This window comes from Pipistrellus kuhlii, unplaced genomic scaffold (assembly GCF_014108245.1).
Source record: "Pipistrellus kuhlii isolate mPipKuh1 unplaced genomic scaffold, mPipKuh1.p scaffold_m20_p_1, whole genome shotgun sequence".
NCBI lineage: Eukaryota > Metazoa > Chordata > Mammalia > Chiroptera > Vespertilionidae > Pipistrellus > Pipistrellus kuhlii.
This window is the reverse complement of record NW_023425404.1, coordinates 63167611-63182078: the sequence shown is the minus strand read 5'-3', so window position 1 is coordinate 63182078 and position 14468 is coordinate 63167611. Positions and strand designations below refer to the sequence as shown.

General features: G+C 43.4%; 1 protein-coding gene across 1 annotated transcript in view; it reads left to right on the top strand.

Annotated features, from left to right (window-relative positions):
• SLC7A8 (solute carrier family 7 member 8) overlaps positions 1-14468 on the top strand; it is a 49582-nt gene that overhangs the window by 6428 nt on the left and 28686 nt on the right. The window contains exons 3-4 of the mRNA XM_036448811.2: positions 10673-10877; positions 12225-12376. Of these exons, the coding sequence (XP_036304704.1) occupies positions 10673-10877; positions 12225-12376 (357 nt within the window). The remainder of the gene's footprint in view (positions 1-10672; positions 10878-12224; positions 12377-14468) is intronic.

Here is a 14468-nt window from a genome sequence, read left to right as displayed (position 1 = left end):
GGCTACAATATGTTCTCTCAAAAAGCAGAGTTATACAGACGAGTGACCAGCAGGAGACGATAGGCTTGGGGAAAGAAAGTAGGACCCAGCAGGTAAAACATTGTCTACCTTCGTCCCCCTGAAAGCTGGAGGTAAATCTCCCATGTGAAAGGTTACTTCCCTGCACCAGACGGGGGAAGGACATTCTAATCACCTGGGACAAGGAATTTGGGGCTGAGAAATTTGTGCAAACCAACCCTTATCGTCCGAGTCACCTCTTTAACATTTACTATGCCTAGCCCAAACCCCTAGGTCTGGTCAATTCCTCACAAATTTATTGTCCAAAAGGTGGAAAAGCTCCCTGCTCTGGTCACTACTTCAGGTCATTATTCTTTGTCAAGGCTACCACGTACATACAAATATTAATACAATTTGTGTGGTTTTCTCCTGTTTTAAAAAAAATGTGTCTAGCTGAAACCGGTTTGGCTCAGTGGATAGAGCATCGGCCTGTGGACTGAAAGGTCCCAGGTTCGAATCCAGTCAAGGGAATGTACCTTGGTTGCGGGCATATTCCCAGTTCGGGGTGTGCAAGAGGCAGCTGATCAGTGGCTCTTTCTCATTGATGTTTCTAACTCTCTATCCCTCTCTCTTCCTCTCTGGAAAAAATCAATAAAATATATATTTTAAAAAATGTGTCTAAGAAGTAGAACTAAACAGCCAATTTTATTTAGAAAAAACAACAAAAACACTTGTATGCAAATCAGATGACCTTCTTGGAGAGACTGGCCTCAAATAGTATATTACTTTTCTGAATCGGCTCCGTGAAGCAGCACAGAGGTGCAGGGCAGACTAGCTGGGGCTGCTCAGGTTGCCTGGCTACCAAGGTTTTCTGCTTTCCTCTGAGGGTTAATCCAGCAACATGGCTGCCTACTAAGAAATGCCTCCGGAATTTCTGTTGTTTTGTTATTGTTTGGAATGGCGAGGGGATGTTTAAAAAATAATAATTTTAAGAATATATTGAGCAAATAATTTAAAGAATATATTCTGAGCTACCTAAAACAATAATAATTCAGGAGCAGGGCCCTAGAAACTGTTCTATTCCAATTTTTAACTCCTGGTTGAGCATACAGAGCAAGAAGGACCATCCTTGTTCCTCTCCCAGAATGTACCTATAGAGAAGTCACCCCCACCCGCTGGTGACTTGGAAATGGCAAGTTGCAGCCTGTTCCCTGGCACAGGGATGGGAGCTGCTGGTCATAGGACTCAAGATCTGTCCATAGTTTCACATTCAACAAACCCTTATTGAGCACATTATGTGAGGCCCTAGGCTACTAGGTCTAATTCCTGATCAGGGCACATGCCCAGTGTTCGAGCTCGATTCCCAGTGAGGTGTGTGCTGGGAAGCAGCCAATCAATGATTCTGATCATTGAGGTTTCTATCTCTTCGTCTCCCTCTCTAAAATCAATATATATATATATATATATATATATATATATATATATATATATATATATATATATATATATATAAAAGAAGTGAAATTACCCTTCAAATCTATTTTAAGCTGTTTTATTTATAGAAGAAATAAAGTGTGAGCCAAAAAGCTTTATCGATTATATTTCATCCCTCATTCTTTGTCACAAGTCTTCCCATTGGTTTGCTCCCTGCTTTAAACATCCTCACCATTCGCAGTGACTTCCAGGGAGAAGGTTTTACAATATGCCTTAAAGAACTCAGGGCAACCTCACACTGAACTGTGAAGGCAGATTACCCAGAGAGAGTACCACTGATGCAGAAATATTACTGTACTTTTCTCAACTATATGTAGATTTTTAAAGGTGCCTTTTTGTACATCTTTGAAAGACATAAATGCTTTAGCTGCTTCTTTGGAGTACAATTCTGCCTAGGGTGTTTAGTAAGCAACTGATATAGGTAGATCAGGTTGCCTTAGGGAAAAGGAGGCATTTGTTAAGCGGGGGCCTGATGCTGGAAGTCGAAAGCATATAATTATTTTTTCCATGACTTGTGTCAGTGTGCTTTGGAAAGGGAGGAAACATCCATAATACAGTAGAGGAGGCAGGACTTTGGAGATAGTATTGGGTTTGTAAACTGCTTCCTTATTTACAAGCTTTTAACCTGGGACAAGTTGATTATCCATTTACTTATCTATAAAATGGAAACTTCTCGTGGAATATTAAAATAAAGCTGGTGTCTTATGGTATATGTTCAATATATATTAGTTTTTCCCCCCCTCTCCTTAAGCTCATCCTCCACCCCATCCCCACATCTGGTTCAAAAATTTCTATTAGACTACCCAGGTGATGAAAACTGGCCAGTTCAGTCCATGTCTGACCTTCTTATCAACCAGCCTATGCTTTTCCTTTTCTCTCTGTTGATTTGAGTCAACTTACCGTATTTTTCGGACCATAAGACGCACTTTTTTCCCCTCAGAAGTGGGGGGGGGAAAGTCCCTGCGTCTTATGGTCCAAATATAGCCTACACATATACTGTAAAAAAAAAAGTTTTTTTACTTGCCCGGCTCTGTGTGGTCTCTGTGTGCTTGCCCGGCTCTAAAATGGTTCTAAATGCTGCTGTTTACTTTACAGGGTTGATTACATGTGTTTATGTCTGTGATGTTGGGTTTTAATGCACATAAAATATTTTAGGACACTATTTGTTTCAGAATCTTTTTTTCTTCATTTCCCTTCTCTAAAAACTGGTGCGTCTTATGGTCCGGAGTGTCTTATGGTCTGAAAAATACGGTACTAATCAGCATTCATCTCATGCTTCTCTTTTTCCAGGAAGCTTTTTTTTTTTTTTTTGAATAGCCCAAGCCAGAGGCCTTTTCCATTCCTAACACAATGTCTTGTCATATCTTGCAATTGACCTCATGTAATTTATGCTCTACCTGGTCTGCGTGGTCAGCTGTGTCCACGTACATATCTTCACTTCTCCACACAATTCCTTGATGACAGGGACTGAGTCTTACTCATTTTCACATACCCACATATTCAGCCTGGCACGTGGTTAGAAAGTTCTTAGAAAGTATTTGTTGAATAATAGCAGTCAGTCAGAAACAAATCATCCACTGGGGATATGTTTCCCAACAATGTGAATATGCTTAATGCTACTGGACTGTACACTTAAAAATGATTAAGATGGTAAATTTAATGGCATATATTTTACAAATAGTAAAAAAAAAAGTTTCAGCTTAAAAATAAATTATTCCCATGAACAATACATTTTTGTGCTTGAAAAACACCCACATGAGTGAAATTTAACTTTGAAAAGGACAATCATGATTTTCCAGATGATGACGGTGAGGCATGAGAGTGAAGCAGAGTTTCTCAACCTCGGCACTAGTACCTTTTGGGGCAGATACTTCTTTGTCATGGAGGCTGTCCAGCGCGTTGTAGGATGTTCAGCAGCACTCCTTGCCTCTACCTAATAGATTCCAGTAGGGACAGCCAGGAGTGTCTCCAGACATTGCCAACTGTCTCCTAGGGGTGGGAGAAAGATGCAGAATTGCCCCGGACGCGAACCACTGAGGTAGACAAAACCTTTCACGGTTGGCGCCTGGTTCCCCACCCAGACAGGGAGACGCTAGAGGCCAGATGTAAATCTTTAATGGACATAGTTGAGGGGCCCCGCACTCCTAGCCCCGCAGGCCAGGATGTCTGTCTTTCAGTGGCTGGTGGGTAGTGGCTGGCTCCTTCTATTTTGTTAAAAGTTCATGTGTTAAAAGTTCATAAGCAGAAGAGCTCATGATTATTTGGAGGGCTTTACATCTATACTTCTCTGTAGAAACTTTTTTTCTAATCTGTGCTATACAACTTGTTGGCCTCCAAGTATAGGTGATTATTGAGCACTAGCATTGGTGGCTAATTTCTATTGAAATGGACTCCAACCGTATTCAATACACACCAGATATTGAAGACTTAGTGTGAAACAAAGAATATCAAATACCTCATTAGTAATTACATTGGCTATTCAATTAAAATTAATTGGTATATAAATGTATTATCTAATGAATTAGTTAAATATTTTAATGTTGATTAAATTTGATTAAATGTTAAGATAATGTTTTGCATTGATTGTGTTGCAACAAAATATTAAAATGAATTTCATGTTAAAAAAAAAGTTCATGTGTGAACAAGTGCTTCCCAATTATCTTTTAAAGCAAGCATGTACAGAGTGGGTGCACAATAAATACTGCTTGAGATGTAATTACATGTTGGCTGCCCACCTGAGGCATCTACAGATTATACCTAGACAAACAGACAAATGACTCAGAGGATACTTTATGGTTCTGGCTCTACAGTGCTGTTTTGGAGCCAAACCTCAGATCCGTCCAGGGATGGTCTCTATTCCCACTGCTATAAATCCCTGCATTTCGTAGAATATAAAGTGTTCCCACACAAATGTGATCTTTGATCCCCACAACAACCACGTGAGGTAGGCAGGGCAGAAACAATTTTTCACATTCAGCAGATGAAGGAAGAGACTCTTAGGAAAAAGTCAGGTCACATGGTGTATGAGTGGCAAAGCAAGGATTCATGGCTTCTCCGACTCTAAGTCTAGTGTCCTTTTCACTTTTTTTAGTAGAAGTTTTAGATAGTGGAGTCCAGCAGCACATTCCACATATGTGTTCCGTGGTGGATGACAACTCCTACCAGGCGTCTTCAAACTACAGCCCGCGGGCCACATGTGGCCCGCAGAGGAGTCTGATCCGGCCCGCCAGGTTTTTTGGGCAGTGAGCGCAGCCAAGGTGTTACAGTAGGAATTAGTAGTTCATATAGTCCGGCCCTCCAGCTCTCTGAGGGACCGTGATCTGGCCCCCACTTTAAAAAGTTTGAGGACCCCTGTGACCTAGACCATATATCAGAGTCTTGACCTGCTCTCACCAGGGTCAGAGGCATGGTGAGCTTCCAGGCCTACTGTCAGGATCAAAGCCTGGCTTCAACCTACTAGACTCTGCTTCCACACTGCTCCCTGAGTCCCAAAAGTCCTCAGATCCTCCTAGCCACTTTAAGGGAGAAGCACAAAGAAGGTTCACCTCGGCTTTCTCTGGACATTGTGAAAATGGACGGAACCACCAAACCCTAGGAGGAGCTCTGGTTAGATTTCACGATTAGCATGAATTTGCAAGGAAGGCCAAAGCCTTTTGGATCTGAGGGTCTGTTAGGCATTAGAAGTCTGTAAATCCATGTCCTAAGACAGTGGTCAGCAAACTGTGGCTCGCAAACCACATGCAGCTTTTTGGCCCCTTGAGTATGGCTCTTCCTCAAAATACCATGGCCTGGGCGAGTCTATTTTGAAGAAGTGGCATTAGAAGAAGTTTAAGTTTAAAAAATTTGGCTCTCAAAAGAAATTTCAATTGTTGTACTGTTGATATTTGGCTCTGTTGACTAATGAGTTTGCCAACCACTGTCCTAGGATATTATTTCATGGCGATTCCATTCCAGTGTGGACAGGCCTGGATGTGAGTAAAGCCTTTAATAGGAGTCACAGGTAGAGAAGTTAAGGGTTCTTCATAGCCAATGTAGATTTTCTCAATTTCAGCAATTTTTCTAGTGAAGACTTGCCCACTGATAAAAATTGGCCCCCTTTTAATGGAGTGGGTTTTTCCCCCCAGAACAAGCCAAAATTGGCCTCATTGTCTAGGCATCCTAGGACTCATTTCTCATTAAAGATCTATGTGATGAGATGATTAATTTTATTAATTGGGGTGGATGAAAGGGGGAGTTAAAACCTGATCTCCAATACCTTGGCTATATCAAACGGGTGGCCATCTCATTCTTGAATGGTTTATAGATGCTGAGCCTAAGAGTAAAACAATGGAGAGAAAAAAATCCCATCTTATTAAACTTTCTTCCCACCTTTCATCAAGCAAGTTTGAGAGTCTAGGTAGAAGCCCTTTCCCAGTTTTCCTTTTTCAAAGCCACTCCAGAAAAATCTCCTTTAGACAGTGTCCAAGCTTAAAAGCCCTGCAGCTAAAGTGTGTGTTGTGCAGTTTCTATAGGAGAGGCAGCATGGGATAGTTGAGATCCTGGGCCAGGAGTCCAAGGCCTTGGCCTCTCACCCAGGCTTTGCTACATATGCAGTATGTGAGTTAGATCAAGTCTCCTCACCACTCTGAACCTCAGTCTTTAAAAAGGAAGATAAGGATAATAAGTACCTGACCTATGCACCTAAGAAAATAGTTATGAGAGTCAAGTAAGGTAATGGATGTGAATGTTTTGTAAATCACCACTAAAGGTGGTATTGCAACAGAAGAAAGGAATCAGATCTGTATTCCAATTTTGGGGGGTTTTGTTTTTAATTCTAACCCTAGGATATTTTTCCACTGATTTTTAGAGAGACTGAAAGGGAGGGGGAGAGACAGAAAGAAATATTGGTGTGAAAGAGATGCATCAATTGGTCGCTTCTCACACACTCCCTGACCAGAACCAGGAATCTAGCTAGCAACTGAGGTATGTGCCCTCGGCCAGGATTGAACCCAGGATCTTTCAGTCTGCAGGCTGATTCTCTGTCCACTGAGCCAAACTGGCTAGAGCATGTGTTCCATTTTTTAAATAAGCATTTCCTGTGAATCATTCTCATTGCCTATAGAGAGGAGCATGCAAAACTATTTTCAGGGAAAAGCTTGAAGCTGGAACAGATTTAGGTTCTAATCCAGTTGTTACTCTATGATGTAGGCAAATAGACCTGAGTCTATTTCTTCATCCATAAAATAGGGGTAATATTATCTTCCTCATTTTCCCCACTTGGAAAATGGGAATATAGTTGCCCTACTTTCTTCCCCTACAAATTGGAGATAGTTGTAACAGCCAGTCTATTCTGCTCAGCAGTGAAATAACTGTGTTGCTTTACTCATTTGCCTGCAATATACACTTGACATATTTCATGAGATTTGGAGGTTCCAAAGACAGGCATATTAAATTGCTCTGTGCAGATAAGTTCTAGATTGATGTCAGACATCTTTCATTTGGTAAATATTTATGGAGTGTCTACTAAGTGACACTTCACAGGTGAGAGGAAGCAATATAGTTCCTTTTCTCATTGAGCTTACGGTCTAGTGGGGAGATAAGTATTAATTAATTACACTAAAAATTGATATAGTAGGCATTATTCTTGAGTAAAAGTCATGTAAATATTCTTCCAGCTCCAGACCATAACTGTGCTGTGAATGACATTACTCCCCTTGCAGAAGCTCCAGATGCCACTAATGTGGAGGGAATGTTAACTGACTCTGGTTTTGTAGGTAGCGGCTTCATAGAATCTAGGAGAGGCATTCTTTTCCTTCCTGTTACTTAGAATAAGTTTTTAAAAAATATATTTTATTGATTTTTACAGAGAGGAAGGAAGAGTGAGAGAGAGCTAGAAATGTCGATGAGAGAGAAATATCGACCAGCTGCCTCCTGCACATCCCCTACCAGGGATGTGCCTGCAGCCAAGGTACATGCCCTTGACCGGAATCGAACCCGGAACCCTTCAGTCCACAGGCAGACGCTCTATCCACTGAGCCAAACTGGTTTCGGTTCCTTAGAATAAATTTTTTAAAAATGTTAAGCACTTATCATTGTAATTTTAATTTGGTCAAATTAATATTGTTGGAGGGAGGAGAGAACCCAATTTGTATAAAATGAAGATTCTTGTCTCAATGCTAACCTATTGCAACTCTCACCATCATTCCAGCAACTCCATGGAAAGACGTTTGTTACCCAACATACTGTAAGAGGAGGCAAGCAGAGGTCATCCCTGCAATGGGCTGTTGGTGTTGCACATCCCACCTTCCAGCGGCGCCCTCCACAGGGGACGAGGGAAGGAGCACACACTCTAGAAATGTCAGTGCAAACCAGAGAACAGAAGTGCTTCTGATTCCCATAGCAAAGTTTGTTTTCCAAGAATCCTTAGTGGAACATTAACATTCTTTATTCTTGAGAAGATGGGCTCTTTTCAATAACATCCATTCCCACTTCTTCCTTGCAACAGCCATTCCTGGCTCTGGGAAATGCCTTGTTGTTCCCTAACCTCCCTTTCAGCATTTTCAAGACCAAAGTCAAACCTGATTTTTGTCTTGTAATGATTGCTTTTTTCAACCTCTTGAGCTAGTTTTTTAACCCTAATTGTATTGTTCTCTTCTTGGCTGGCTTTGAAATGACCTACAGATCACTCTTCTGATAAATATCTGCTAAGCAAGGAATTTACTATCATCTTTCAGCGCTTGTTCTCAGTACCCAGCAGCATATTTAATTCTGCATTTGATGGGTCACTTGACAGCGTGACCGAGTCTTGACTCCCGGGATACTAGGGCCTTTTAGTCTCCATTAACCCAACATTCATGCAAAGCACAAATGTGGGCTGTTTAGATACCTAACTCCCTCCCCTCCCCAACACCACCATTACTCATTTCATGCTGCAATTTTTTCATTTGTAAAGGGGCAGCTTATTTCGCACACTAGAGGAACAGGACACTAACATTATTGGTTTTTTGTGGTTTTTTAATATATATATATTTTATTGATTTTTTACAGAGAGGAAGAGAGAGGGATAGAGAGCCAGAAACATCAATGAGAGAGAAACATCGACCAGTTGCCTCCTGCACACCCCCTACGGGGATGTGCCCGCAACCAACGTACATGCCCTTGACTGGAATCGAACCTGGGACCTTTCAGTCCACAGACGGATGCTCTACCACTGAGCCAAACCGGTTTCTGCCTAACACTATTGTTTTTAGAATGTAAATATTCTCTTCTCTTCTCTTTCCCTTGGCTGAAATAACTGGATGTATGACCTGGGATTAAAAATTGAATTTTGGTTCAGAAGTGAGATTCAGGACTGGATTGAGATTGAGTTATGGCTAAGGTCTGAAAGACTGTTTTTGAAAGCTGAGCATACAATTCTCTACTCTGCCTCTGGTTCAGCTAAGTACTAGTTCCACATCACTAGAGGGGTATGGTGGGAATCTGAGATGTCCTCAGAACACTGTCAGATCCAACTGGCCTCATAATTACTCTGCATTTCTACCTGGATCAACTTAGCTTCTGCTTCCTCCTTCAGGCCTTTAGTAATGCAGCTGGGTTGGGGTTCGAAGGTAGCTTTCAAAGCATCAGTTCAATCTGAAATCGTAAGAAGTAGACAAAAGGAAGTTTAGGAAGGAGCATGTAGTTGCTTCCTCCACACTCCTACCCCTCCTCTGTCCAATACACACTTTCAGTCCTTACTGCTGGTCTCACCTCTCTGAAGAAGCCCACCCTCTTGGGGATAGAAACAGAAGTGGAATAATGGAAAAAGTGCTGGGTTAAGCATCAGGAGACTAACTTCTACATCCAGTTTTACTTGTCAGTATCTGTGGAAATTGGAGAAAGCCACTTAACCCCTCTTAGTTTCTAGTTTGTAAAAATAGAGAAATACCTAGATCCTGGGCAGGTAACAGTTGGTTAGAGCATCTTCCCAATAAACCAAAATTTCGGATTCAATCCCCAGTCAGGGCACATATAAGAAGCAACCAATGAATACATAAGTAAGTAGAACAACAAACCAATCTTTCTCTCTTTCTCTCCCCCCCCCCTCAAATCAATAAATTTAAAAAATATTTAAACAACAAAATCCCAATCACTTTATAAGTAAAATTTCTTCCTCTTCCTGAATTTCATAATGTTGTGAGAGTCACATGAAACAGTGGAGGAGAATGACCTTTGGAAGAATATAGTGCTGAGGTTTTGTACTGATTGCACGCCTATAAACCACTTCCAAATGACTAGGACTGTTTTTATAGGGTTTATTTCTACTACTCACCAAGGGTGGAGCTGTCCTGTTTAGGATAGAGGCTAGCCTCCAGGAGTGCTATCCATGCTCATGGGTCTAGAAAAACCCCCAGTCATGGGGTGTGACCACACTCTGTCTCTTTGGCTCACTATTTTTTAATCCTCACCCAAGGAGTGAGGATATTTTTTCCATTTATAATTAAAGAAAGTGAAAGGGAGAGGGAAGGGGAGCAGAGAGAAAGAGGGAGGAGAGGGAGAGAGAGAAACATCAATGTGAGAGAAGTACATCGATTGGTTGCCTCTCACACGTGCCCCAACCTGGGGTGGGGAATGAACCTAAAACCCAGATATGTACCCTTGACCAGGAATTGAACTCGAGACCTTCTGGTGCACAGGCCCACGATCTAAGCTCTAACCACTGAGACATGTGGCCCAAGGTCCTTTGTCTCACGTTTGAAGCTAACTAACAGTTGGTCTCTGAGACAGCCCACTTTTCCAGCTCTGCCTTTTTCAGCCTTAGGTAGATCATGTGCAGCCCAGTGAGAGGGTCCTGAAGTTCAATACCTGCACTAGCACTTGTTACTGTGTGCACTTGGGCAATGCACTTGGTATGCCCGAGACTCTGTTTCCTCCTCTGTAACATGGGAGAAATGATATCTGACTCCATAGGTTTATTCTAAGGACTCAAAAAAGACATGTAGAGTACCTGACCACATTCCTGGTCTCTAAGTGCCCGTTGTCTGCTCCTCCTCCTCTGCTTCTAAGAAGAATTATTGCTAGGCACATCTCCCTGAAGGTGTTTCCCACGACCCAAGAGTCAGTAATTTAGAAACAGCTCCCAGATGAGGTCGCCCTGCAAATGCTGGTCCTGCCACCTGTGCTGATGCTCCTGTCTCCCTGTTACCTTTGGTGCCTCATGCAGGGAACATCATTGGCTCTGGAATCTTCGTCTCACCAAAGGGTGTGCTGGAGAATGCGGGCTCCGTGGGCCTCGCTCTTATCATCTGGATCGTGACGGGTCTTATTACAGCTGTGGGAGCCCTTTGCTATGCTGAGCTCGGGGTCACCATCCCCAAATCTGGAGGTGACTACTCCTACGTCAAGGACATCTTTGGAGGACTGGCTGGGTAAGAAGCTCTGTGGAGACCTAAGTGGCCTAGGAAGCCAAGGCCAGGAGTTTCCAATGTGCTGAGGAGAGCTGGAAAATGGGGTTCCCCTTTTGCCTTCAGGCTTGCTAGTGAAGCCTTGTGTCCCCTTGATGCCCCTGAGAGTGACAAAGGAACCAGATTCTAGTTTTAGTCAGCTGATCTTAGTGGGCAAGAGTTTATGAGTGAGAACAAATATGATAACTCTGACTGAAGATTTCAAGGAAAACCACTTCATAAAACAAAGCTCTTGCTGAAACCGGTTTGGCTCAGTGGATAGAGCGTCGACCTGAGGACTGAAAGATCCCAGATTCGATTCTGGTGAAGGGCATGAACCTTGATTGCGGGCACATCCCCAGTAGGGGGTGTGCAAGAGGCAGTTGATCGATGATTCTTTCTCATCGGTGTTTCTGACTCTCTATCCCTCTCTCTTCCTCTCTGTAAAAAATCAATAAAAATATATTTAAAAAAAAAACAACAATAAAAAAAAAACACCAAAGCTCTTTTATCTTCACAAGTGAAAGTGCCCACCTAAGAGACAGAGATCCTCTCTTCTCACATTACCTAGGATAATAACCTCCTTCCAAGCCAGGCTCTGATCTTGAATTTCCTCAGCTTCTGCATCCCTGCTACCAAAGAACTCAACCCTCACCTCATGAGCCCAAGGATGTGGAGGACACTTCTCCTGTAACACCTGCTCAGTGCCTCCCCTGGCAGTTGCATGTCCTGGCTTTTAAAATTCTGAAGTTGCAAATTTTATTTTCCACCATTGGATGCTGGGGGCCAAAATGGTAAAGAAGAGATAATAAAAGAGGAGGGAAGTGTTAAGTAAAGCCAAGATGTGTGTTAGCACTAGTTAAAACTTAACTTCTCATCATTAAACCACTAGAGGCCCCGTACATGAAATTCATACCCAAGGCGGGGCGGGAGGGAGTGGGGGAGGGAGCCCCTCAGCCCAGCCTACGTCCTCTCATAGTCCAGGAGCCCTTGGGGGAGGTCCGACTGATTGCCGGGCCTAAGCTGTCAGTTGGACATGCTTAGCGCTTTCATGGAGGCAGGAGAGGCTCCCACCGCTGTCACTGTGCTCGCCATTGCAGAGGGCTGGGTGTACCACTTCAGGGCGGGGAGGGGGGAAAGAAGGGGGACAGGAGGACTGGGCTCTTCAGTATCTTGAAAACAAAAGGGAAATGCATCTCTTTAGCCCACCTGCCTCTCTCCTAATGATGCCCAGGCTTTCCCTGATGACTTCTGAATACCTGCCATGCCTTCGGTGGGGGTGGGGGTCTCCATTGCTGTCTTGGGTCAAATCTTGTCCTGTTCCCCCTTCAGGTTCCTGAGGCTATGGATTGCTGTGCTGGTGATTTACCCCACCAACCAAGCTGTCATCGCCCTCACCTTCTCTAACTACGTGCTACAGCCGCTCTTCCCCACCTGCTTTCCCCCAGAGTATGGTCTCCGACTCCTGGCTGCCATCTGCCTATGTAAGTGCCATCTGGGCCCTGCTCTCAGGGTGGTCTCTTTTAGCCTTCTGGTGGTCTCCGTACTTGCTTCTTCCTCTTCCTTTTTCTTTTCTTCCCTTTTTTATCTGCCCCCATTACTCTCCCCCTTCCATTTCCTACATGTGTGCTTTGGATTAATGAATTTTGCATACAATTACCTGATGTTAAAAAAAAGAAGAAGATATTTAAGTAGCTGCTTATAAGCATAGTAATTTTCATTGGCAGGGCTCTTTATACCAAGCACTTTTACTTATATGATCTGACAGGAGCAAATGACAAGTCCAGAAGCTAAGCTGAGCAGTATTATCATTTTCCTAGTACCAATAAGGAAGTGACTCACCCAACTGGCAGGTCCTGAGTAGAGCCCTGGTCTCCTGATTTCTTCTCTTTCTAGTACACACATGTGTCCTGGAGGCTTCTGTTGATTGTGGGAAGATTTTTCCAGCATTGTCCACCTCTACCCTAACCTGCCAGCTCATATCTTTTTGTTTTTTTAATTGATTTCAGAGAGAAAAGGAGAGGGAGAAAGAGAGAGAGAAATATTAATGATGACAGAGAAAATATTACTGATGAGAGAGAATCACCGCTGGGCTGCCATCTGCACACTCCCACACTGGGGAGCAAGCCCACAACCTGGGCATGTGCCCTGATAGGGAATGAACTGTGACTTCCTGGTTCATAGGTCAATGCTCAACCACTGAGCCCTGCCAACCGGGGCCCACTCACATCTTAAAACTCTTTGGAAGGAGAGTTTAGATGTGTGAGTTGGGGCAAAATAAATTAATTTTGGTCCCTTGATAAGTTTTATATCCTGCTGGGAAGAAAAGTTACATAGACAGATTCTGTGGTTAGGATTCAAGTACAGGAAAAGTTCAAAGAAGGGGAAATATTTCTGTAAGCTGGAATAGGTTAGAGAGGCTTTCTAGAGAAGTTCTGCAACTTATATTTCTAGGAAGTTTCAACATTTAATCTCTGATATCAGAAATCTCCGAGCCAGGCTGCTGAAGACCATCTCTCTACCACTTTCTAACGGCTGTAAGCGCTTGGCAAAGTAACCTGCCTCACCCTACACAGGAGGATGTGGATGTAAGGACGGCATGAGACACTTAGGCACCTTGTAGCCCCACCATTAGTCTGTGAGGTGGTCAGTGAGGGTAGTCCCTTGGTGGTTGCTTGCTAGCTAGAGATAGAGATAGAGAAGGTGGGGGAGGGGGAGAAGATGTGGGAATGCAGGAAGAGTTGCTATTTCTGCCACCAGACAGGCTAATGGGGCTTAGGATGGGGACCACATGAGTGCTGGCCACTGCTATTTCAGTGTCTCGTGCACACAGACACAGCTTCCTTTTTCTGCTGATGCTGCTAGTGTCTGAGACAAGAACCACCCTTACATTCCAACTAGAAGTCAAGAATCTTGAGGCTGTTCAGTCCGTCCCTTAGGAGAGAAATCAGGCACAGGGGGTAGTTCTCTGGGCAGCTGGACGCTACAGATCCCTTTGCATTCCCCAAACCCATGGGGGGGGGGGTGTAGGGGGGGGTGACATCTTAGGCAAAGATCTTCTGATCTACTATAGCTTAGCAGATCCCCTCAGGCCAGAGAGGTACAAACCCTCCCAAGAGATGAAAATTGCTCCTGCCTGTAGCTCCGTTCCAGAAAGACAGGTTGTACACAGTCCCTTTGGCAGCCCACACCTCCCCTGGCCAGAGCCAAACTAGGAGGAATTTAGAAACTCTAATGACAAAAATTATAAGATCCTCCCCTTCCCGATTCCTGACATCAAAGGTTCAAGAAAGCTTATCTGGCTGGACCTCCGCCTTCTAAGTAGAATGGCAAAGACATTCTGACCAACTTAACAGTGGTCAGTCTTGCCCTCCAGAGATAGGAATTTTCCAATGTCCTCGAGATATGTGTTCAAATAATTTTCCACCTGCATAAACAGAAAAATGTTCTTAAACCCAAACTTATTCCTCCTTATTCCTCCTTGGGAGGAAATGCAAAACAGCTCCTCACTTCACCTTGTGTGTCCCTCCCCCGCCCCCTTACATCCAGATGTGAAAGCCATGTGGAGTTCCCCAA